At 38.9% G+C, this 27,142-nt stretch overlaps 1 protein-coding gene across 17 annotated transcripts in view; it reads left to right on the top strand.

Moving 5' to 3' along the window:
- LOC117405356 (LIM domain only protein 7-like) overlaps positions 1–27,142 on the top strand; it is an 81,889-nt gene that overhangs the window by 31,073 nt on the left and 23,674 nt on the right. For 13 of the 17 annotated variants that reach the window (XM_034008335.3, XM_059029772.1, XM_059029777.1 and 10 more), the window contains exons 5-9: positions 8,467–8,573; positions 18,289–18,319; positions 18,922–19,035; positions 19,390–19,585; positions 20,837–21,089. In XM_034008335.3, coding sequence (XP_033864226.3) covers positions 8,467–8,573; positions 18,289–18,319; positions 18,922–19,035; positions 19,390–19,585; positions 20,837–21,089 — 701 coding nt within the window. Of the gene's footprint in view, positions 1–8,300; positions 8,574–18,288; positions 18,320–18,921; positions 19,036–19,389; positions 19,586–20,836; positions 21,090–23,059; positions 24,508–27,142 lie in introns of those variants that run through there. The other 4 variants (XM_059029789.1, XM_059029787.1, XM_059029786.1 and 1 more) reach the window with 4 other exon arrangements.

Here is a 27,142-nt window from a genome sequence, read left to right on the forward strand (position 1 = left end):
GTTTCGGACTACAAGTCCTTCATCGGAAAAATCAGAAAAACTGTTTTTTGTATTCAGCCAATGAAGGACTTGTAGTCCGAAACGCACTATGTTTATTTAAACAAAAATAAATAAAATATTTGCACAAAAACACTACTCACAGAGCAAAATAAAAGGTTGAAACAAATCCAAATCTCGAACACAAAATCCAAATAAATACTTTGCTGGTGCTTCCAGCACGCGTAGTAACTGTTTACTTTTAATTTTTGAGTTATTTTTTTTTAAGCCTCCACTCTCGCACACACGTTCCTCCTCTTTGAACACCCACCTACTCTCCACCCCGAGCAGGGGAAACTGCTGGGTTTTTCTATGGGTGACCATCTCCCGAGTAGCAACAAATTAACCAAGTAATTAACTCAGGAGATGGCCCCACCTTCTACACAGGGTTTTTGTGTGGATGGGGCTTCCCCATCTACGCTGTCAAACATTAATAAAATACACGGCTTTCGCAGTCATTATATATATATATAGAGAGATAGAGATATATACAGACGTGCTCAAATTTGTTGGTACCCCTCCACAAAAAACGAAGAATGCACAATTTTCTCTGAAATAACTTGAAACTGACAAAAGTAATTGGCATCCACCATTAATTATTCCATATTTAATAGAAAGCAGACTTTGCTTTTGATTTTTTATTCAACATAATATTGTAAATAAGAAAACAAATGGAAATGGCATGGACAAAAATGATAGGACCGCTAACCTAATATTTTGTTGCACAACCTTTAGAGGCAATCACTGCAATCAAACGTTTTCTGTAGCTCTCAATGAGACTTCTGCACCTGTTAACAGGTAGTTTGGCCCACTCTTCCTGAGCAAACTGCTCCAGCTGTCTCAGGTTTGATGGGTGCCTTCTCCAGACTGCAAGTTTCAACTATTTCCATAGATGTTCGATAGGATTCAGATCAGGACTCATAGAAGGCCACTTCAGAATAGTCCAATGTTTTGTTCTTATCCATTCATGGGTGCTTTTAGCTGTGTGTTTTGGGTCATTATCCTGTTGGAGGACCCATGACCTGCGACTGAGACAGAGCTTTCTGACACTGGGCAGTACGTTTCGCTCCAGAATGCCTTGATAGTCTTGAGATTTCATTGTGTGCTGCACAGATTCAAGGCACCCTGTGCCAGGCGCAGCAAAGCAGCCCCAAAACATAACCGAGCCTCCTCCATGTTTCACTGTAGGCATGGTGTTCTTTTCTTTGAAAGCTTCATTTTTTCGTCTGTGAACATAGAGCTGATGTGACTTGCCAAAAAGCTCCAGTTTTGACTCATCTGTGCAAAGGACATTCTCCCAGAAGGATTGTGGCTTGTCAATATGCATTTTAGCAAATTCCAGTCTGGCTTTTTTATGTTTTTCTTTCAAAAGTGGAGTCCTCCTGGGTCTTCTTCCATGGAGCCCATTTTCGCTCAAAAAGCGACGGATGATGCGATCGGAAACTGACGTACCTTCACCTTGGAGTTCAGCTTGTATCTCTTTGGCAGTTATCCTTGGTTCTTTTTCTACCATTCGCACTATCCTTCTGTTCAATCTGGGGTCGATTTTCCTCTTGCGGCCGCGCCCAGGGAGGTTGGCTACAGTTCCATGGACCTTAAACTTCTTAATAATATTTGCAGCTGTTGTCACAGGAACATCAAGCTGCTTGGAGATGGTCTTGTAGCCTTTACCTTTACCATGCTTGTCTATTATTTTCTTTCTGATCTCCTCAGACAACTCTCTCCTTTGCTTTCTCTGGTCCATGTTCAGTGTGGTGCACACGATGATACCAAACAGCACAGTGACTACTTTTCTCCATTTAAATAGGCTGAATGACTGATTACAAGATTGGTGACATGTGTGATACTAATTATAGAAACTAATTAGTTTGAAATAGCACTATAATCCAATTATTTATTATCTTTTATAAGGGGTACCAACAAATGTGTCCAGGCCATTTTAGAATATCTTTGTAGAATAAGCAATAATTCATCTCTTTTCACGGCTTCTTTGCTTTATTCTATGACATACCAAAGGCATGCAAGTATACATGATAAAATAGCTTTTAATTTCATCACTTTTCAGGAGGAATGAAGCATTATTTCAATGAGCTGTAAGGGTACCAACAAATTTGAGCATGTCTGTATAAATCATAATAGAAACACAAAATACACATACAAAATGATAAACTACACAGGGGTGGAGGGGTACCCCATTCTAAAATAAATAAATAATACTTTATATCAGCATGGCTTTGCTCTGCCCCCTTTCATGTGCAGGGCTCCTAGCCCTGTCACAACTGGATACAGGGATTTATGATGATTTACACAAACACAATGAGTGTCGACCTATCTACAACAGAACCAATCTAACAGCCTGAAAACCTTTTATGATCATTGAGAACCACTTTAGATGAAAATAGCTTTATCCGTTCAGTACTTTACAAGTAAAATTTGTATGTCCATAAATCCTAGAAAAAGTTGTTATACTTTGTCCAACATCATTGTGAGCAAGAATCGGTTGGATTAATCCTCTTTTGGGGAATTAGAAATTGTGAAGTGTGATGCTAATGAGGATAAATACTTGGATTTGCAGCTGGTGACGCTCCAGTGAACATCAGACTAACATTGTGTAAGCTACTTTGAACTAAATATTGTAGCTATAATAATGCAACTTATTTTTGGAAACACTTCCAGTGATCAAGTGTTATAGTACTGTAGGCAAATATTTCAGCTTTCTAAAGACACAACATTATACAAGTTTTTACTGAGAGTTAAATCTAATTTAATGGTGCATCTCCCTCAATACCAGTTGCTACACCTAGTTATGTTATTACTGAAACATCAAAACTTTGGAATGAGTGAGAGGTGTGGCTTTGGAAACTTATACATTCTTATGCATACTTTTTAGACACAACTCACAAGGTCACCACCTTGAGTTCCTTTTTAGAATACTAGTTGTAGTTTAACTTTTTTCTTTTTTTTACAATGGAATCTTTTTATATTACTATAAAGTGCAACTCTGCTTCTGTTCACACAAGGCCTGTCATTGGTGTGGATTATTATTATTATTTATTGTGTAGGTGTAGGCTGCTGGGCAAATTAAGCTTCTGTTGGGATTTTGGAATGACTTCCACGCGCATCATTATATTAACCAGACATCACATCAGTTTGGATATCTAAAGATACACCTCCTAAAATCGTACTGTCCTTCATAATCATCATGGTAGAATATAGTGATACTGGTTCTCCACAAACCACTATTTTTCTATCTACAGAGCCACCTCTTTTAGGTATTTGAAGTTGACATTTGCACATTACTCTTGCTCAAAAACCTGACTAAAATTTGGCATCGCTTTTGTTTGCTCAATCACTAATTGTAGACTTCCCCCTCCTTTTTCCAGTGGTGTCCTGTACCACTGTACAAGCAATTTGGGTTGTAAGATTGAGAAAGGAAAATCATATAACTGGTTCACGACGACACCTTTTGAAGGAGGCTTGCAAAAAGTGTTTTCTGATTTGCAAAATCAAAAAAAATGATAATTAAATGCACAATAGTAATTGTGCTGCTGTCTACTAGACCTACAGTAGGGTGTTGAGGGGTTAGTCTGAGAGAGAAAAAAATAAAGATACCGGTGAGGATGAAATGCAAAATGACATGAATGTATTAGAACACACCTTGTTGGCATCACTTTTGATCAGTCTTAGTTTCCATAGTAAGTTAGTGTTGAATCTGCCTATCAATTGTACTTCTGACACTCAAGAATGTTGCTATTTACTGTTTTGGATGACTTTGAAAGCCACAGTTTTAACCCTTTCTGTTGTTATTATTATTATTAGCAGACACCCTTATCCAGGGCGACTTACAATCGTAAGCTAATACATTTCAAGTATCACAGTACAAGTAATAATACAATTAAGAGCAAGATAAATACAATGACTTTGGTTCAAGCAAGTACAAGTGTGACAAAATACGATTCAATATTACAGCAGATAACAGTGTCAGTGATAGTTACATCAGGATATGATTAAATACAAAATACTACAGATTAAACACTTGGCAGATTACAGTACTCTGAAGTACAGGATTAAATGCAGTAAAATAGGGGGCAGATAAGAGCAAGTAAAGCGCATTAAAGAAAGGGTGATAAGTGTCCCAGGGGAAAAACAGAGGAGTTCTACAGGTGCTGTCTGCAGAGGTGAGTCTTAAAGAGGCGCCGGAATGTGGTCAGGGACTGGGCAGTCCTGACATCTGTAGGAAGGTCATTCCACCACTGCGGAGCGAGGGTGGAGAAGGAGCTCTGGAGGCAAGGGAGCGTAGAGGAGGTAGAGCCAGTCTTCTAGTGCAGGCGGAGCGGAGCGGTCGAGTGGGGGTGTAGGGAGAGATGAGGGTCTGGAGGTAGCTTGGTGCAGTCTGGGTCAAGGCATCTGTAGGCTAGTACAAGAATCTTGAATTGGATGCGAGCAGTGATCGGGAGCCAGTGGAGTGAGTGGAGTAGTGGAGTTGCGTGGGAGAAGCAAGGCAGAGAGAACACCAGGCGGGCAGCAGAGTTCTGGATAAGCTGGAGCGGACGAGTGGCGGACGCAGGGAGGCCAGCCAGGAGGGAGTTGTAGTAGTCTAGGCGGGAGAGTACCAAGGCCTGGACCAGGAGCTGGGTGGTGTAGTTGGTGAGGAAGGGTCGGATTCTTCGGATGTTGCTCAGGAAGAATCGGCAAGTGTGTGCCAGAGTGGAGATGTGCTGGGAATAAGAAAGGCAGGGGTCCAGGGTGACTCCGAGGAGGAAGAGGGAGAGAGTGTGGTAGATTCCAGAGGAACAGAGATAGAGAGATCAGAGGAGGGGGAGGGGGAGGGGGGAAAGAAAAGGTCGTCAGATTTAGAGAGGTTGAGTTTGAGGTGATGCGAGTGCATCCAGGAGGAAATAGTAGACGGACAGGTAGAGATACGGGAGGGGATGGTGGAGTCAGAGGTGGGGAAGGAGAGGACAATCTGAGCATCATCAGTATAGAAATGGTATGAGAAACCATAGGATGCGATGAGGGGGCCCAGGGAGCGGGTGTAGAGAGAGAACAGGAGAGGACCCAAGACTGACCATTGGGGGACTCCTGTTAAGAGAGGGCGAGGTGTGGAGGTTGCTCCATGCCAGGTTACCTGGTAAGTGCGGTTGGAGAGGTAGGAGGAGAACCAAGCCAGAGCAGTGCCAGAGATCCCCAGCTCAGCGAGAGATGATAGTAGAATAGAGTGATCAACAGCGTCAAAGGCAGCAGAGAGGTCGAGGAGAATTAGGACAGAGGAGAGAGAGTCAGCTCGGGCAGACTTTAGTGAGTTGGTGACAGACAGGAGGGCGGTTTCAGTGGAGTGAGCAGAGCGGAAGCCAGATTGGAGAGGGTCGAGCAGAGAGTGGTTGGACAGGAGAGCAGAGAGCTGGTGGTGTACAGTCTGCTCGAGGGTTTTGGAGAGGAAGGGTAGGAGGGAGACAGGACAGTAGCTCTGGAGGGAGGTGGGGTCAAGGGTATGTTTTTTGAGGAGGGGAGTGATGGAGGCTTTTTTGAAGGCAGAGGGAAAGAGACCCGAAAGGAGAGAGGTGTTGAGAAGGGAGGAGATGAAGGGAAGTAGAGCAGGAGCAGCAGCTTGAAAGAGGTGAGTGGGGAGGGGGTCCAGGGCACACGTGGTGGGTTTGTGACCCTGGAGCAGGGAGGAGAGGTCAGAGTCTGAGAGGGGCAAGAAGGTGGAGAAGGAAGGTGAGTTAGTAGGGGATGGAGCAGGAGGGAGTGTGGGGGAGGGAGAGGTGTTAAAGAGTTTGCAGATATCTGAGATTTTAGAAGAGAAGAAGGAGGCAAAGTCATCAGGGGAGATAGAGGAGGGAGGAGGAGGGGGGAGGGTTTAGGAGGGAGGAGAAGGTAGAGAGTAGTTTATGTGGGTTGTTAGTGAAGGCTTGGATTACAGATTGGAAATAAGTACATTTAGCAGAGGAGAGAGTAGAGGAGGAGGAGGAGGAGAGGAGAGTGCGGTAAAGGTCTAGGGCAGCAGGGAGTTTGGTTCTCTTCCATTTCTTTTCAGCAGATCACAGTGTGATTCTTGCTGAGCAGAGCGCAGAGGAGAGCCAAGGTTGGGGAGGGGAGGGGACAGAGGGAGTCGAGGGAGGAGGTGAGGGAGGAGAAGAGGGTGGAGGTAGCAGAGTCTACGGAGAGTTGTGAAAAGGAGTTGATAGGAGGGAGGTGAGAGAGAGCAGTGGAGGCAAGGACAGAGGGGGAGAGAGAGAGCGGAGGTTACGGCGAGAGGTGACACTGGGGGTAGGAGGAGCAGGGAGAGAGGGGAGAGACAGAGAAAAAGAGATGAAATAGTGACCAGAGAGGTCCAGGGGGGTGACAGAGAGGGTGGAGGGGCAGCAGGCCCTGGAAAAGGTGAGGTCCAGTTGACGGCCAGCTTTGTGGATAGGAGGGGATAGAGAGAGACAGAAGTCGAAGGAGAGGGAGGAATCCAGCAGAGTGGCTGGGGTTGGAGAGAGTTAAGAGTCTGTTGAATGTCTCATCTGTGGTTCAGTTATTCAACACTAATCTCTTTTTATAAAGTATTAATGATTATATAGCCTACTTGGAGAGCTACCCAGCCTCAAGTTCTGTTTCATTTGAAGTGGCTACACACTGAGTTAGAAAGGTGAGCTATTAAACCTCTGTTTGGATTTTGGATGACTTTTACCATCTGGTTAGGCTGTAATTGAATGTTCTATTTAGAACCAGAAAACACAGCCTGCAATTACAGGATAGGGAGGTTATGACACATTCACAGGGGTGTGATTGGGTTAGCAGTGATTCCGTTTTGGATACTGTAGTGACTTACAGTTTTTTTTTTTTACACATATAGTTAAAGCTGCAGTAGGGTGTATCAAAACCAGCATAATTAATAATGATATGTAGGTGAGGCAACTTCATCTCATTTGTGATGTTGAAGGGTTGTTGTGAAACCGAAGGTTTAATATGATTCAATGATATGATTGCCATCATGATTTCTGACATATGTACTGTCTGTCTGGTTGTGGCTATCTGTGAATGGTCTGTCCAGCACATCCCACTGTGCCATAGAATCTGGCGACTGTACTGTAGAGCCCACACTTGGGACCCACTCCACTCACAATTTCTGGGCAAACATTTTTTGTTTTTATTTTCACTATATGGTGCAAACAGAAAGAAAGAGAAAAAAACAGTAAATCTTGACCATCACTTTATAGATGTCATACTTTCCAATATGAAAGTTGCAGACATTAGTGTATGCTAAATGTGTGTTTGATCTTTAATGGTATTTTTTTTTTTCATTTAATAAAATTGGTGACTGTCTTTACACTCCTTGTTTCCATGCTGCACTTCTAGTTGAAGGAACATTACTTCTGGGTGTTTCAGTTCTTGTAGAAAAAAAATTCAGCATGTTAAACAGTGTTCAAGACAATCTGAGTTTCAATCGCTGCTTTTCCTGTGACTCATGTTTTCTTTTTCAACTTGGTTCCTTCATGCCACCACTCGGTTTCAAACAAATTACCATAAAAAAATGGACCTTTCCCATAGTATATGTGCACATTTTCATATATAAAAAAGTGAGAGCAAAGAAATGTTGGCAATACATATTAGGTCAAATTTACTAGAATTATTTTGTTAGCACGATGTACTTAGACATACTTCAAATACAGTATGTGATCTAATATACCTGTGGGATAGATCATGAAATCGGATCAGTGTGCTTCTACCACCTGTTATGAGATATTGAAAGTCAGTTTTGTGTGTGGGTGTGGGGAAGGGCTAGATAAAATAACAGAACCATTATCTAATGTATCTGCACATTTAATTTTTAAATAGACCTGTTAAGCATATTTAATATAAAATACTGTGATAGAAATGTAATTTCAGCTTTTAGATTTGAATAATTGGTGGAAATATCCCATGATATCACACCTTAATTGTGTAAAAAAAAAAACAAAAAAAAAACTTGTCTATACTTTTAATTGTCACAGTCCGTATCAATTTAAAAAAAAAAAAAAAAAAAGAGGTGTGCATGGCAACCACCAGCCACAATACATTCTTTGAGTCTTCCTCCAGTGTGGGTAACATGTTGGAATGGAATGTTCCTGCCCTCACCCCCCTGGTAGTTGACAGTTTCTGGGTGGGTCAGAGTGTGTCAAGTGGAGGACGTTTGCAGTGTGGCTCTCGAGGGTGGGACCTCACTCTGACGACAAGCTGGTAGTTACCTCCCACTGGCTCTGTATGCACACTATAACAGGTAATGTTTTAAAGAGGCAATCATTGCGATCCCACCGACTTCCTGCATGAAATATTGTCACTGTTTATTCACTGCTTCATTTATCCCCCTGGCTTCCTGAGAACTGGACTATGGATCAAAGAACTCTGAAACACGTTTGACTGAATCCACAAAACTAAGCACTGATATCCCTTTTCATTTTGCAGGACAACATTAATGTATTCTTGAAGGCTTGTGGGAGGCTAGGCTTGAAAGAAGCTCAGTTGTTTCATCCCGGAGATCTACAGGATTTATCGAGCCGGGTTACTGTAAAGTAAGTGATTCCTTGTACTATACATTATTGATGGTGTGTTGAAGTCTTAAACACTCTGTTAAGGTGTTAGTATTTGGTGCATCTGGGATTGTGAGGAATAGTATTACAGTCCAAAGTGCCTTGTAGTATTTGAATGCTGTTTGCAAAATATTAAGCTATTAATATTAATGTAGTTACTATCTTATGTTTCCTTTGTCCACATAGTACACAAAGTTCATACTTGCGAGGTGTGTTACTTAGTTTATGTGAAAGATGTATTCGTGTTAAATTTCACTTTAAGTTCAATATTAAATTCATGCTGTAAACTTAAACTGAACTTAACCCCCCGATTTTTACTGTAAAATACACAACTAAAATACAAATATATTAGTTTTTTGTGGTCAAGTATGAATTACAGGTACGCATTGATGAAACTGAAGTTACAAGAAAGCACTGATTTATTATAAGACAGACAGCTAGGTGATATGTAAATTGATTTATTGTTAACCTTTGCTGGCCACTTAACAGACCATTTACAAATAGTATTTATAGATGGCTGGACTTTTATAATCAGGCTTTTTTTTAATTTAGTAATCAGCAATTATTTTATTATTTTCTCCCAATTTGGCATATCCAATTATATGTTTAGGCTCATCTCATCTCACCGCTACCACCCCACGCTGACTCGAGAGCAGCGAAGATGAGCACACACTATCTCTGAAGCGTGTGCCGTCAGCCAACCATTTTTTTTCACACTGCAGACTCACCGTGCAGCCAACTCAGAGCTACAGCGTCGGAGGACAACGCAGCTCTGGGCAACTTACAGGCAAGCCCACAGGCGCCCGGCCAGACTACAGGGGTCGCTGGTGCGCGGTGAGCCGAGAACACCCTGGCCGACCTAACCCCTCACCCCCCACCCATCCCCAGGGGGCGCTTGGCCAATTGTGCGCCGCCCCCTGGGATCTCCTGTCTACGGTCGGCAATAGAATAGCCTGGACTCGAACCAGCGACCTCCAGGCTATAGGGCGCATCCTGCACTCCACTCTGAGTGCCTTTACCAGATGCGCCACTCGGGAGCCCACTTAATCAGGCAATGTTAACATGGGGAGATATGTTCACTAGGAGTGGCCACCATGGTCTGTACAGCAATGAAAGTTAAAAGAAAAAAGGACTTCCAATCAGGAAATCTTAACAGACATAAAATTGCTCGTTTTTATTTTTACCCATTTGAAAATGAAATGATTTTAATTGAGGCTGCTTGAGGACCTTGTTTATTGGGTATCTTAAAAAGGAGGTGTGTGTAATGGTAGGCTTCTGAAATTAGTGTTAAAAACTGAAGATAAAGTATGTTGAACAACCTGTTCAGCATCAAACACAGGTGAAAGAGGCTCGGCAGGTGTGTCACAGACACAAAAACAGAAGCTAGGGAAACTAGAAGCAACTCTACAATGATTTATTATCTGTGTTTTCTTCTTTTTACAAGTAACTGCAAAACAATTGCAGCAAAAAGAAAAAAGTTGCATTAACCAGGGCATTGCTTGTAATTTTATAGTATGTTGGGTTAAAAGAGGGTCATTTCTATATTTTTAAAAAAGTTTGATGTACAGTAAATGACTAGAAGCGACTATATGTTTATATGGCTTTATTAGTCAGCACCTTTTACAAAACGGTCTTATTAAAGAGGAGAAAGTACATCCTTTACTTAAACAGGTGTTGCTGTAATCATGGCACTGTAGTTTCTGTGAATTCAGAGCGTAAAATATATATTTTAAAACAATGAGCTCCTTTATTCAGAACTCTGAAAACTGACTATCTTTCAATGTATTTATAATAACTTGGTGGTGCAGTTGACCTTGCTGGTTTTAATTAATAGGAACCCTTTATTTGTCCAAACCATCTCTCACTGTCTATCACTCTAAGATGCTAGCTATCCAAACTGTATTAACCTGTTCTGTGATGTGTGATGATCATGCTTAAGTTTAGAAAAAAGAGTTGCATGCAGTTTGTATTTCTTATCTCCTTTTTAATTTCGCTGGCATTTAAGAGTTGTCAGTACTAGTACTGCAAGCCAAAACCAACAGGACTGCTTCGCTATGTAAGGTTTACCGTGGCGCACCCAGTTGTTCCTAGCAACCAACAACCCGTTCTGATAAAATAAAGTAATTGATGCTAGTATATTATACCTCAAACACTGCCTTGCCAACATCAGTATGCTCAAATCAACAGCAGTTCCATGCTCTGACTTCTTAACTATCTGGAAGGCAATATAATAATACTGTACGTGCTGATCTCCTCGTTCTGGTTTTAGATTTGCAAAGTCACTTTTTGAAACTTGATGCCACCATTCTAAAGAGCTGCTTTATTTCTGATATTTCTATGCTAAATGCAAGTCTGCATTGAAAGTAATTATAGGCAGTGTGAAGTGTCACCTCTGACACATTCAAGACCAGAATGGGCATGTGCAGTATGCTCGCTGTTGCTATTATGGGCAAGAGTGTATGCAGATCTGTATTCTTGTATGTTCCTAGTCATGGTCATGTAATATACAGCATTTTGTGTAACATTTTATTGTTCACTATTTTGGATGCACTTATATTGTACAAAACAAGGATGTGTGCCGTGAACTTTATACAGTGTATTGAGAGAGGGAAAAAAAAGCTGTAAACTTCTATTGTAAGTTTGCATATTGAGGTACAGAACAAGCAGAACAATCATATGATCCTCAAAACACTGATTTTATAATTCTTTACTGGCATTCCGAGGAAAGGGTTCCACTCCCTGGCACTTAAAATATATCCTCGATTTGAAAACTTCAGTGCCAAGCAAAATTAACCTGCTTTTTTCCATTGATGTGGACCTGATGCATGTTCCCCTTACATTTATTAATTGGCTTAAAAAAATAGCTAACCCCATTGGCTAAAAACACCTCGTAGGGGCAAAGGTAGTGTTTGATTTGCAATGCAGATAACTTGTGTACCACAAGAAACTAACATCAACATACCCAAGAGATGGCTTTAAGCTTCACAGAATCTACACATCTTTGCTACTGTGCGCATTCACCTGTGCCAGTAGTTAAATTTATAATTTAACTTGAAACCAGGGATGTTGCAAATTTGCAAATGCAAAACATGAACTGAACTTTGACGAACTCGAACATTTGCTCTTAGGCGTCTTACATCAGAAAGTGTTGGCAAATGTATTTCACTCTGGAGAGCATTGACATTTTTGCCCGTCTGTTTTTGCAGAATTTATTTTAGAGCCAGTGTTAGACAACAGGACCTCAGAAACAAAAAATAAATATTTACAAACCATGTTCCTATGGGATAGGAAGACAGAAGAAGAATACCAGTCTATATTTTTGTCATCATACTTTCCGCCACAGTTGGGTAATAAAACACCTTTTTGTTTGTAATGTAATTGTGGAGTGTTTTACAACTAATGTTTCCTTGAAGCACTCTGGGACGTACTGTAGTAACTGTTTGTAGAGACAAGCTCGGAATACAGATTCATCTTCCAATCAAATTTTGCATTTTTAAAACACTAGAACTGAAACACCACCATTGTTATATTCCTGAAAGCTTAAATGGCTGAAACTTATGTAATGGGAATTTTAAATTATGTCCTGTCGGCATTTTGGTAAAAATCAAAGCATAAATTAAAACGGTTTTATCGTTAATTACAGATTTTTTTATAAAAAGAATGTGATGTTATACCGGTCATTCATTTTTTGAGTATATGAACACATAATGATTGACCCATTTCATTTTAGTAAGCATGATTCAACTGGATGCATGGTTACAATAATAACAATTAGGTGACAGCTGAAAATGAACAGGTTAAAACTCATGAACAATGTTCTTGAAGGAGAGGGGGAAAGACAAACCAAACATTACTATTTATGCCATAAACAGTATTTTAAGGTAATTGTGGGTGTAGGTTTCCAGTATAGCTTTATACTGAGTGCCCTTACTTCCCATCATGACAAAGTCCTGTCCTAAAGTCATGGTTTGAAATTTGGGAGTGTCCATTTGTGTACAGGGGTTGCATCAATTTAAAATAACAATTGCGTGTAATGCATAGAGATTGTGAAAAAAAATCAACAATGCTGCACATACAGTAGCCAATCAATCCACATTCTTACCGTAAATGGTGGAGCCAGGATTGTTACACTTGTGCTCCATTTCTGAGCCGGGCCCCACCCTGCTGTATGACTTTAATGACCAGTTCCTATGTGATTACAGGGATATGATTAGCCTCTGTAAACAACATTATCGGCTTTGAACTTTTGAATTGCAACTGATTTAATGTGATTCCCTCTTCACATGCTGCATTTGAAACCCCCCTCGGCTTTACTTTAATTTCAGTACTGTACTAAAAATGTAATGTAATATGTTTGAACTGGTACGATCTCAGAAACCAGATAGGTACTGACTTTTTAGTTTTGTTTTGTTATGGAAACTCCTCTGGCAAAATCTAACATTGCCCTTTGCTTTGAGCTGTAACCTGGGACCTGACTCTTTTTTTAGCTTTCAGGATAATGCAGTAAATACCTACAGTGTGTGCTTCATATTCTGTGCCAGTCTGTATTCTCTGCTTCTGTAAACCATTTTTTTTTAATTTACTCCTGCTGTGTGGGGTTTTTTTTACATTGTGTTTCAAGGTGTGTTTATTTTATAAGTACTTTTATTTTTGCATGTTGAGAGAAAAAAGATGGCAGCATTGGTAGATATTGGACACAGTAATACTTCACCTGTCATAACATTGTCTGTTTCATCAGGGGTGGATGCCTCCAGTTCAGGTCTTTGTTACATTGTGTAGTTAAAACAAAATCAGGTCCTACAATACTATACTGCAGTTTATAACTGAACTATTGAAATTGGAATGCCCCTGGTCTATACGGTTCAGTCTGTTTTTTTCTGTTGCCAGACATTGGACTATCATATTGCACCCGTGGGTCCTTTGACAGCACTACTGTGATAAACACGAAGACAACTGGTTTACTTAGTGGGTTGATACAAGCAGAACATACATTGAAGTTGGGCTGTGTGCAGATACTGTATAAAAATCTATGACAGTGATGTAATTCAAATATTTACCAGTTGAAAGAAGGAATGTTCAGTATTAGAACATAAGAACATAAGAAAGTTTACAAACGAGAGGAGGCCATTCAACCCATCTTGCTCATTTGGTTGATAGCGTGTTGATACCAGAATCTCATCAAGCAGCTTCTTGAAGGATCCCACGGTGTCAGCTTCAACAACATTAATGGGTAGTTGGTTCCAGACCCTCACAATTCTCTGTGTAAAAAAAAAAATGCCTCCTATTTTCTGTTCTGAATGCCCCTTTATCTAATCTCCATTTGTAACCCCTGGTCCTTGTTTCTTTTTTCAGGTGAAAAAAGTCCCCTGGGTCGACATTGTCTATACCTTTTAGGATTCTGAATGCTTAAATCAGATCACTGCATAGTCTTCTTTGTTCAAGACTGAATAGATTCAATTCTTATAGCCTGTCTGCATACGACATGCCTTTTGAACTCGGGATAATTCTGGTTGCTCTTCTTTGCACTCTTTCTAGAGCAGCAGTATCCTTTTTGTAACGAGGTGACCAGAACTGAACACAATATTCTAGGTGAGGTCTTACTAATGCATTGTAAAGGTAGTGAACTATTCAAAGGAAATATTGTTCTACACGCTGCTGTAGTGTAATTTTCACTGCAGAAGAGTGTTTTGAAGACAGATTCATGAACGGTCACACACTACTGTGAAAACTGATTTCATATTGTATTGGCAACTTCATCACCTTTTGTATTAAGCATTTAAGCATAGCTCTTCGTAGTGGGTTGAAGTGGGCAGGGGAAATTAAAAATGAATAAGACTGGAGAAATGTGATTTTCAAAGTTTTAAAAACCTGCGTGACTAATTGAAACTACTGATTCATGAGTAAAATACATGTTGTTTAAGTATATGGTGTAGAATTACTTCATGTTCCTGAGAGTCAATGTCGATGCTTCTTAAATGTGTATCTAAACCTGAAAGGGTTTAATGTTTACAAAGAAGACCATTTAGCGTTAAGCTGACAAAGTACTAATGCTACTGTATCACAGTATTTGAATATGAAATTGAGAGAATTCCACATGAACACAACCTTTTACTTCAGGGTTGGAATGGTTTTTGACAGCAGAATGTATGTGTTCATATCTTCCAGTAAATAGCGCATGCAGGTTTCTGAATTGGAGGTTAATCAGTGTAAGGTACTGTATGGCACAGTAATGCTATGCAATTCTGGCAAGTTGCTGTTATTTTTTTCTTTTGCAGTAGGTGCATTTGTGTTTAATGACTTTCTTCCACTGAGGTGGAACACACACAAGAATGTAGTCTGGTGGGTTTTTTGTTTATTTTCTTTAAATCTACAAACCAGTTTAAGGTGTTTTTTTGTTGTTGTTTTTTACTTTTGATTCACCTGCAAAAGAAGGTGGATTGTTGCTTGTTTGAAATATAATCCACCCTTTTGTATCTTTTATATGATTACCTAAATAGATTTGCCCCACAAATGTGTTTGTGGATTATTTTTAAACAAACCCTGGTTTCAGTACCTTCTCCTGCATGTACTGTACCTGCGCCACGTCTGGTTGCACAGTATAAAAGTGCACAGAAACTGGACTGTACCGTGTGACTAATCGATTTAAAGAGTATCTGTCCTTAAGATCACCAAGATGTAATGTTTAATAAGCATTACAGTTGAAAATATAAACCCCTGTTTTCTATGGCAGAAAGTTTTACTATAGTGTACAGTACAATCGGTTTGTGGATGCATTGCTGGATTAGGCTGCAGCTGTCTGTTCTTTGAAGACTGGAAAATCTGACTGTTAAGCTTCAGTTTTATAGCAGATACACATGTTTATTCCAAAGTGCTTCCACATGAGCCTAATCTAAATTTTCTCTTTGTTGTCTTTGCCAAATTACATATTAAAAATAATTATATTTAAAAAAAAACGCTTTTGTTTTGAAGAAAATTGTTTATTATGACTAGGGCTTCTGTTTTTCATTTTTGTTTTTTTGGTGCTTATTTTTAGCTGATCAAGTTTATGTAAATCTTTTTTTTTTTTTGGGGGGGGGGCTTTCGCTTTTTATATACTGTTTGAAATAATTGTTTTTGGTTACCTTTTCTGTCTATATATACAACGAAATCCTTATGGTCATGGGCATATTCTTTTGGGTTTTTTGTGTATTTACGCATGTTTTTTCATTTTGCCACAATTTGCAATTCTGTTTCAAATTTCTACAAGCATGTAAATACTCCCTATCGAACTGTAGTATAGCTTTAAATCTTGTGAGTAATTTATTTCACTGGGAAAGGGGTCAAGTCAGTGTGAATTGAGTAACCTTTTCCAGTGTTCTTCGATATACACTGATTTTTTTTTTTTTTTGGGGGGGGGGGGGGCGGGGGGGTTGGGTGGTGTATGTAAAACCAAAAATCAGAAACTGTAATTATGACCCATTAATACCTTGCTAAAAATGGCACTTATTTCTATAAAAATTGTAATGTAAATTAGTGTTTTATAAAATATTTATTGTCCGCTGGAAAATTAACCACCCCCATAAATTTTCTATACTGCCCCTCCTTTGTAAACCATAAAGAAGCCTTTCATGCATAAATTATTGAAAGTTGCTATTGGTTTTGGACACTACTACTTTTTTTCCATTGCTTTATAGGGGAGTGGTGGGGTGGGGTGGGGTGATGGCATCCTCGTATGATCTTATCATGCATTTGCTTCTTCCATGGGACCCCATATATATTTCTGTCCCCATATGAGGTTGCCATACTTAAAAGGGTTCAATTCATCTTCTTTCTCGGCGGTAAAAAAATGAATACAAGTTACAGTAAAGAAGTTAATTGAGATCTGTTTTGCTGAACTGGTCGGCTCCACATGTTGAGGTGGGGATGTTTTGCACGTTTGTTTGGATGCCATTTAAAACTATGGACCTAATTAGCAGCATCAGGTTGATCCCCAGAGTGGCAGATATATTAAAATGGTATGCTGCTTATGTAATGGGATCATACGACAACTGTAGGACTTGCTTGTCATCCCACACTGACCTACCTGGCTCGGTTAAGGGATGAGGGGTATTCCAGATTGTATACAATAAAAGAATGAGGTATTAGTAACATACATTAAAATAATAACTACAGTATATGTAAAATGTAGTTTTCTACCGCTCTACTACGAAATAGTCATTTCGTCCCAAAAGTTTCCAGTCTGAACAGGGTTCCGTCCCAAATATCTCTGATTTACCAAGAGTTTGCAGTACTAGTATTATATGAACTTCCACTTACTGCGTCACACAGCTTTTAACCAGCGTAGTGTACTTAAGTTATTTGGTGTTATCAAAAATAAATAAATCAATCGATAAATACTGGTATGTATTGTATTGTAGTATGGTCTCCTGACCTGTGACTGTGAAGTCAATACATTTTAAAAGATCACTGAGCAAACACACCCACCTATGAGATCACTTGCAAGTAAATCATTATAATTGTCAAATATGTTTATGGGCAATTCACTCTCATTTAAAAAGTTACTCTACCCTTCTGTTGTCCACAAGATAAATTTGAACCCTTTTCATACGTAAACATTTGTTGAAAGCCAAAAGTAATTTTATAATATACAGCAAAGGTTTCCCAGAGACACAATCATTAAGGAGGAAATGTACCTGACCGTGTCGCAAGGCTGACTAGCAGCATTTTATTGTATTGCTCTACAGCAGCGGAATGTTGCACAGTGACCTGCCTAGTGTCTTGCACCTTGTTACAATCTTCTTTGCACATGCTCTTATCCAGCATGGGTAATTGTTATGGATTGAGGCTGTGTACAGCATTCATAGTGCTTTAGTAATCCAGATTATGACAGTTTGTGTGTGTGTGTGTGTGTGTGTGTAGAGCAAGTGGAATAGCACCCTGGTTACCAGTTTGACTGCAGTGGAATTTGTTTGTTGATTAGGATAGCAGACTCCTGTGTTTGGCTTGGAAAATTACTGACCTCCAGCATTCTTGGGGTTCTGTGTGGAGATTCATTGCTTGGCACTGGACATTCCTGATGCTTCTGTCAAATATAGGGAGGGGTGGAGTTATTTTATTTTATTTATTTTATTTTATGTATTTATTTATTATCTTGTTTGAAGGTTGTACAATGTTGCACATTTTATGTACTACCAAAGTTGACATTTAACACTATTTTACTTTTTTATTATTTTTATATATAGATGCGTGACATATTTAGTTATTTTTAAATGAACCCCCAGTAGAAGTCAGTAATTTTCCAAGATTGTTTGTTTATTTATAGTGTTGCGGGTTTAAAATTGTTTTTAATTTGTCATTTTTCTTAAGTGCTAATAGTGGGCCGCAGTGCCTAATGCAGCTGGACAGGTGGGCCTCAGGTAAACAAGTTTGGGAACCCCTGTTCTTGCCGAGCTGGTTTCCTTCTGTGTTGTATCATATTCCTGCAGTTCACGTAAAAGATTGCGGTAGTGCAGCAGAGGCCAAAGGATCTCATAACTACAGATGGGGTGACCTTTTGTAAACTAGGGTGGAGCGCTTGGCTTGGTTGTGAGCTGTTTCATTTTCTAGCTGTTTCAGTGGGTGACGGCACCAGCAGAGTTCAACATGCTCGCAGTTCTTTTATGCACAAGCTTTACCAGCTGGGGATTCTGACTGATGGACTATTTTTATCCTGTTTTAGGCGTGAAGAGACAAACAGGAGGCTAAAAAATGTAAGTACTGTAGCAGATCTGTCTGTGAATGTTTACAGTAGTTTTTCTGTACTTTTATTTAGGGGAACGGCGCCTTAATTGTGAAGTGCTGTGTGTTTAGATCTGTGTGTAAGAAATTGTTTTTAGTTCTCTATAAAAGTGTTGTTCATGTCACTCTAAGTGACTCCACTCGTAAGTGACGGCTCATTACCAGGTCCATCTCACAAGTGTGTGTCAGAATGGCACTTATGAGTGCTCGCATATCAGTGAGATAAATTTAAACCCTCACAGCAGGATTAGAAACACAACCTCAAAAAAAACTGCTCCCAAGTTATTAAAGATTCAGCTGAACGCTTGGGCTCTCCTCAGAGTGGATATGCACATGACTTTGAAGTAAATAGAACCTTTTTCTTTTTGTGATGGATTTGCTCGGAATACTGCTGCCTTTTATGTTCAAAGAAGTTGAAAGCACAAAATTAACTTTATTTTTTTTAGTGTTGTTTACACAGGTAATATATTTAGAGCAACTGGCTTAAGTGTATGATACCTTATTATACCACTAACATGCTTGAAGATACTATAAATAAATTATATTATAAATATATTTTTCATTTTTTTTCTAGGTTTTGATCACAATATATTGGCTAGGTCGAAAAGCACAGACTGATACTGTTTATAATGGACCTTACCTAAATTTAAAAGCTTTTGAGGGATTATTGGGAACAGCTTTATCAAAGGTAAGGCTCTGGTTCTGGGTAGTATACTACAGTTATAAAATAAGAGCATTTTATTTTACTCTGCTCTCACTTTTTTTAATACATTTACAACTTCAACATCCCATCGTTGTCTGTATAATCAAGGATCAATAATAGCCAAGTATTAGTGCGGAAGATAAGTGATTATTCAAATGTACCTCCTGCTAGCATTTTAATCCTGTGTTGAGCTACACAGTAATATCATGTGCTTAATTGTTGTAGTTAAAGGTTTTAACAGAGTGGGTGGTTTTTAGCTCAAGAAATCGCTTAACATAGTGTTTAACCTAGAAGTGACGTACTGTTGTGATGTAGTTGTAATTAATTTCCTTTTCTTAGGCTCTTGGAGATTGTGGCAGTTTGAAACGCAGTGGCAGAGACAGTGGGTACGCTGATAGTTGGTACACAGACAGAGGGGAGCTGCTATCCCTTCCAGCCAGTCACAGAAGAGACGATTCTTTAGATAGCTTGGACTCAGTGGGATCGAGGTCGGCGAGTATTTCTTCAGGCGTAACTTTGAAAGGCAGCAGTGAGGGTAAGAGATGTTTTGTTAATAAAATGTCTCAAGAAAGGAAATGGGCTGAATCAGAATAACAGGATGTTTCTGAATTACAATTTTAAAATTGTTATGACTGATTTAATTAAAATTTAGAAAATGATCAAGCGTTGCATGAAAATAAGATGTGTCTGGTCCTAGCTGATCCCCATTTGATGTAGTGCTCAACTATGAGTAGCATCTTAACTTGCATTTGACAGGTAGTGAATTGGCCCAGAAATTCCAGATGGCTCTACACTGTTGCCTGCAAAGGCTGATTTGAACACCTAAATAGATTCTAGAAAGCCCTGTGTTGCCATGAAACAAACACAACAAATGCCCTCTGAGAACATACACGGGTACAAAGTGTGTATGACGCAGCTCAGGAATGTGTATGACACAAGCTACACAGACATCCGTGTTTGCACATTCCACAGAAATCATTTACCCATGTTGAAGCTACCAAAGTGAATTTAAACTAAAGAAAGAGTCTGGATGCTACTGTTTTTTTTTTTTTTTTTTTTTTTTCTTTTTTCCCCCCATTTTCAGCAATATGTTTTTATGTTCTCTTTCTAGTATATCTAAAAAAAAAGTTAAATTTTGCATAGCCTCTGATCTGTGTTGAGTTATGAGTGAAGTAAATGGCATGCCTGCTATTGTTTCATCTTAGGGATTTATTCGCATACAAATAGCCTGTGGCACTACAAGCTGCCAGACCAGTTTTTGCAAATATGCATACTGAAACTGTGATAGCAACTGAATACATTGACAAAGCTTCAGTATGGACTTGTGTTCACTTTCATTTCTGTATCTACCTCACCAATCCTAATACTCATGCGTGTTTGATAGTTTTAAAATGCATTTAGTTCATTTAGATTAAATCGGATGATTTTCACTTGATCTTTCCTTGTTACATGCTGCAGTGGCAAGCTGATTTTTTGGAATCACATATTATTCATCGTCGTTTACCCCAATGATATATTCCAGGGCATTCAACATGACAACGCAAAGTGAATTCTTTGAGTCTTATCGCTGTTTATTAGCAAATGTCTGAAAAGTATTTCAGTTATTGCCAACATCAGAGTGTGAAATTTCAGATGGAACTTTCTTAAACTGGAAGCTCCACTCAATATAGCTGCACTGCTCTTGTAGCTTGTAGACTGTCCACCTTTTCCCTTTCTTCTTTTTTTAATTTTTTTTATAGTTTTGTTTTAAAAGAAAATCCTTAAAGACTTGTCTCTTTCTTTACAGGTTGTGGGAGTGACCTGTCTGAGTCCGACTCGCCATTCAGGATGACAGAAAACAAGGACAGCATGTCATATCGCCGGATTGCTGCCGTAGAACCAAAAAGCTCCACGCAATTTAACCAGTTTCTACCCAGTAAAAGCAGCCAGTCGGGATATGTACCAGCCCCACTGAGAAAAAAACGGGTTGATAGGAATGAAGACAACAGGAGGAGCTGGGCGAGTCCCATGTTCACAGAATCTGATGGGTCCTTTTCAAGGTATGAATAGAGCTCTTTTGATATGCTTTTTGTTGTTAACATGTATTACAGCATTTGCTTTGTTCTATCACTCTTGTATTAGAGATGCTTTTTTAAACCATACGCAAAGGCAAACTCTGTTTCTTCCTTTCACAGAACCCAGCTTGAAATGTGTTTTGAAAATTACAGTCAATGTTTTTTGTATATATTTTTTTTCTATTTTATGTAATAAGCAAACGACTGGCTTTTGCTGTGGCTGTGACACTGGATCTTGCCACCAAATTATTTGATTTGTGAAATTCATTTACACCCCAATTCCTCTAGTTTTCATTGCAGTAAATCTTTTTATTTATTTATTTTTTAAGAATTCGTGTCAGCAAACAGATATTTTGTCTTGTAAAGTGGAATTAAATTGTTCCCACTGTTTTCTGTGGTAAAACATGTTCTGGGTGGCCTCAGTGGAGAAGAGTTGGGTCCTGGGCACACCTCTCAGAACGGGCAAACTTCCCATGACTACCCTCCCCCAGAAAACCACCAGGCAGCATACCAGTATGAAAGCGGGAGTGACTCCGAGGTTGAAGCCAGACAGCCAGATGTAGTATTGGACGATTTGGCAAGCCGCAGGTTCCAAATGAACAGATCTGTGAGCCCTGCAAACTATGCAAAGCCTTTTCACGTGTCAGACACTGGCTGTCCAAGGTCCAGCCCACAATGGTTGGGCTTTTCTTCTACGACACCTGACCAAGAAGTGGGGTCTACAAGGTTAGAAACAGCAAAGAAGAATAATTTGCTTTTGCAGTGCTGAATTAGACAAAACTACAAGTGCAAAAATGCATAACTACTGTCTTAACACTGCCAGCTTTGTTTGTAATATCCGTAATGTTCATCGTTAACTAAAGGATGATGGCCTGCTCCAACTCTTTGCCTGTCAATAATAAATGAAGGGTGGTGCATATTTTTGTCTACCACTCATGTTTTCTGCAGTAAATGGCTCTGCTGTTTTAACCTGTCATTAAACACTTTCCTGTTGAACCTCCATTAACCTGTTTTGTGAACTAACATGGAATTTGAAGTTACTTTGAGTGGAAAGCATGATAACAGTCATCAATTCTGTATCATGGCAAATAAACCTTATTACTCGGTTGGGTGTTTTTGAGCAGTAGCCTTCGGCGGTGTGGTGGCTCCAAGGTGGAAAGCGGCACACCAGCCACAGACCCATTCCCCTTGAATGACACCTGCAATTACTCAGAGGAGGAAGATGACAACAGTAGCCCTGATGTCTGCAAGGATGACTTGTATGCACGCAAAGTGGGCGTGGTACTGCTGCCGACAGCAAATGTGCCTTATGATAAGTATCTTCCTAAGTATTGGACCCCCGAGGAAGACCAGCACGTACAGAAGATCAAACTGGGATCTCAGCGCAGACCTTGGTACAGGAAGTTCCAAGGTTTCAGGTTTGTCTGGGATACACAGCATTACAGATACAGAACCATCATACACTCTCCAAAGTAAAATATACTGTATTGATAGCTAACTAAAATGTCTGCGTTTTCTGCAAGTAATGCATACAGTTTATAAACCCTGTCCCATATAATAAATATCCAGGTAGAAAATATTTGTATTTGTCAGTCTATCTGTCAATGGCCTTTGTTTCTAGATGGGAGGGGGCTCACTTGTCTTTTAAATATCTTGCATAAGCAGTTGTTATTATTTATTTGGGTGTATCTATTTTCCCCTGCTAATGTCTGTTCTATACTTAGATTTCTTTTCTTTTTCTGCATCTTTTTTTCTGTCCTGGGTGTAGAAGGCGGCAATCTGATTTAGAGGAAGAGGATTCTGATTGCGAAGGCAATCCTTTCAGTGCTTCCTCTCCAGTTAGTGAGCAGCAGAAGCTAGAGACTACCATGCATCTTGGTAACCTGCAGAGATCTGAGGCTGCAGGGCCCGTACCCTGTGAAAGCACACCTGATGTCAGTCGTACAAGAGATTAGTAAAGGTTGATTGACAATTTGAAGACAGTAACCTTGTCTTGAATGCTTCATAATGATAACTTTAACAGAAAAGATCTACCATATTTTGTCATTATTGCAGATTTAGTTTAAAATTCTGTGTATGAATATTTCTAATAGAGAACTATAACTTGCCAAAGCTTAATATGACTTTAATTATGCTTAAGATAGTTTAATGATTAAAAAAACAGAACTAATATGTTTGCTGTAGGATAATTTAAGATAACAAATGCAGCACTGTTCTGTTTAGCTTGTTGAATATTTTCTTTGTACTGCTGATTCACCTTTTTTGTTTTCAATAAAAATGTTAATGCAGTTTGATATTAGTTGTACTGCTTTCTACTCTCCTAGTCACATAGCCATTCCCGGTAATCTGATGGCATTTTTTGCCTTCATCAAATGATTCAAGATAGATATTGGGTCTATTTTAATGATCTAAACAGTGGTAGATCTCAATATCTCTTTAATACGTTCTTTAACTCTGTATTATTCCAGATAGTGTTTTCTCCCAGGGTTAACCAATTAACATTTGCTACATTCAATAGAATACAATTAAATAAGGTTTGAAAATTAAAAATTGGGTTTATACATTTTGGGGTGGCAATGTTAAGATTTGCCGCTGTTGATATCATTTTAAATAGACCCCATTGAGTAATAGAGGTGTTCTGATATACCTAGTGTTGAAGAAGAAAAACTCCTACATGCTTTCAACTGTCCTTTCTACTCCTGTTCTAGTTTTCTTCCACTAAATTACCTTTCTCTTGTTGCTCACTTTCAGTCCATGCACTATAGATCATGACTCGAATGATTTAGAATTAGTGGAGCCCCCTGTCACTATGCCCAGACTTGATGCCGCTGCTGGTCGCAGAATCATAAAGTGTGAAAGAAGCTCTTTTCTAAGCCCTCTCAACCAGCAAGATGGTAAAGCTGCCCAAGAGGGCTTGCTTCCAGATCTGGAAAATGACATGTTCACCTGCAGGACAGGCTCCTTACACAGCAACGTGGACCTGACGCGTTACGAAACCGAAGGCAGGCAAAGCGCTGAGCTCCCACCACAGCCTGATATCAAGATTGTCACTCAGCACAGATATTACCAGATATTGAGAGAGATGATGTGGTCTTCCGTAAAGTCAACTTCAACTCTCAGAAAATGGTCCACTCCCCATCGGGAGCACCTGACGTGTACCACCCTGTCCCAATTCCAGGACCCTGCCTGCCAATCTCCAGTCAAAACTGCTTTGCCAACCAAATCCACCCATGCCTGAAATGGACAACATGTCTGCTCGAAAGCTGGGAAAAGTACCCCCTCCACAGGCTGTGCTGCCAAGTCCTTTCGTTCTCACTTCTTGTAGCAAACAGGACCTGAAGAAATGGGAAGCAATCCGGGAAGGCAGTAGACTGAGATACAAGAAAAGGAAGATGGTTGAGAGGTTAGGGCTTGGAGTTTCAAGTAGTGTGTTTTACGTAAAATGCTCAAACTTTTTCTGTAAATTTAGATCTAACCAAGCATGCTGATTGTGGACTCTAGTATTTGCTGTTGTATTATTTATTTATTTATTTATTTATTTGTGATGTGTGTGGTGTTTTTGTTTATGGCAAGCTGCAAGTTTAGAAAGTTATACTGCAAAGAAAGCATTATGTAAACACACATGCATGAATTGGGCACTGGGCCATGTGGATAGACATCATCAGCATGCTGGCTGGTAACATTGCAATTGTATTCCAGATATATACAGTGCCTTGCAAAAGTATTCAGACACCTGACCAATTCTCTCATATTACTGAATTACAAATGGTACATTGAAATTTCGTTCTGTTTGATATTTTATTTTAAAACACTGAAACTCAAAGTCAATTATTGTAAGGTGACATTGGTTTTATGTTGGGAAGTCTCCTTCTTGTTTGAGCGCTGAGTTTTGAAGGACGGCCTTTTCTTGGCAGTGCCTGGGTGGTGTGATGCAGCTTCCACTTCCTGATTATTGATCCCTAATCAATGCGTTTGTATTACTTTATCTCTAACTTTTGTAGAATGCTCTTTGGTCTTCATTTTCCTTCAGATTCACAGCCTGACCAATGATCCTTCAACAGTGGGGTTTTTATCCAGAAAATGTGACAGCTACTTTAATGGTTCACAGGTGGAGGCCAATGGTAAGGTAATTGTGTCCTCGTTAGGGCAGTTTCTTTCATCGGTGTAAACTGGGAGCTTCCACAGCACAGGGGTTGGATACTTATGCAAGCAAGATATTTCAGTTTTTTATTTTTCTTAAAAATATTTCCCAACATAAAACCAATGTCACCTTACAACAATTGATTTTGAGTTTCAGTGTTTTAAAATAAAATATCAAACAGAACGAAATTTCAATGTATCATTTGTAATTCAGTAATATGAGAGAATTGGTCAGGGGTCTGAATACTTTTGCAAGGCACTGTATGTGTGTGTGTGTGTGTGTGTGTGTGTGTGTGTGTGTGTGTGTGTGTGTGTATATATATATATATATATATATATATATATATATATATATATATATATATATATATATATATATATACACAGCTCTGGAAAAAATTAAGAGACCTCTGCAAAATTATCAGTTTCTCTGGTTTTACTATTTATAGGTATGTGTTTGGGTAAAATGAACATTTTTGTTTTATTCTATAAACTACTGACAACATTTCTTCCAAATTCCAAATAAAAATATTGTCATTTAGAGCATTTATTTGCAGAAAATGACAACTGGTCAAAATAACAAAAAAGATGCAGTGTTGTCAGACCTCGAATAATGCAAAGAAAATAAGTTCATATTCATTTTTAAACAACACAATACTAATGTTTTAACTTAGGAAGAGTTCAGAAATCAATATTTGGTGGAATAACCCTGATTTTCAAGCACAGCTTTCATGCGTCTTGGCATGCTCTCCACCAGTCTTTCACACATACCTATAAATAGTAAAACCAGAGAAACTGATAATTTTGCAGTGGTCTCTTAATTTTTTCCAGAGCTGTATGTATGTATGTATATATATATATATATATATATATATATATATATATATATATATATATATATATATATATATATATATATATAGTGTGTATACAGTGGCAACAAATGACCTAAATTTGAAATCACTGATAGTCAATTAAATTGGCTTCAAATGAAAGCATGATTTCCCATTAGATATTGTGAGACTGAGATTGCAGTGCCAAGTTCACATGAAGAAAAGTTTGTAAGGGTAAAAAAAATAAATATATATCTTCTTTTTTTTTTTTTTTTTTTACCCTTACAAATTTATTTATATATATATATATATATATATATATATATATATATATATATATATATATATATATATATATATATATATATATATATATATATATATTCATGAAAAGCAACTTTAATGTGTATGCTTCTGGAAAATAATTGTAGCTTGGAATGACATCTGAAAAGCAACACACAAAGTTTTAAAACATTATATGTACATGAAATGATGCCAAAAAATGTCTGGCCACATGTATACACCTGTGATCCAGTTGTTGATAGCAATTAATTAAATTCAGTTGTATCCTGAAGTACTTTGCTGTAGGTCCTTAATTATTGATTGATGCTGAGACAGGTCAGTTAAATAATCAAGGGGCTGCTTGGATCAAGGAACGTAGGCTGGAATGGACTTCAAGAGCCACAGGTTGGAGACCCATGGTCTACACGAGGGGTGTCAAACTCAGTTCCTGGAGGGCCGCAGTGTCTTCTGGCTTTCGTTCCACCCGAGCTGTCAATTACTGAATTGGTCTAATAAAGTTTGTTAAAGTTCCATTAATCAAATGAACACCTCTCCAGGCCTCCATTTTTTATAGGTAGGGTACCTTGAATCAAGTGCATTTTTTAAATCAACTGTAAAAGACCTTGAAAAAATCATTAAACATGTCCAATTGAACAAATAATTAGATCACTTAAGTTAATTGAGCTCTTAAGTTGGAATGAAGACCCTGCAGCCCTCGAGAACTGGCGTTTGATGCCCTTGGTTTACACAGTATCTGATACATAGGCGTGGATCTTTTTGCAC

Source organism: Acipenser ruthenus, chromosome 9, assembly GCF_902713425.1.
Source record: "Acipenser ruthenus chromosome 9, fAciRut3.2 maternal haplotype, whole genome shotgun sequence".
Classification (NCBI taxonomy): Eukaryota; Metazoa; Chordata; class Actinopteri; order Acipenseriformes; family Acipenseridae; genus Acipenser; species Acipenser ruthenus.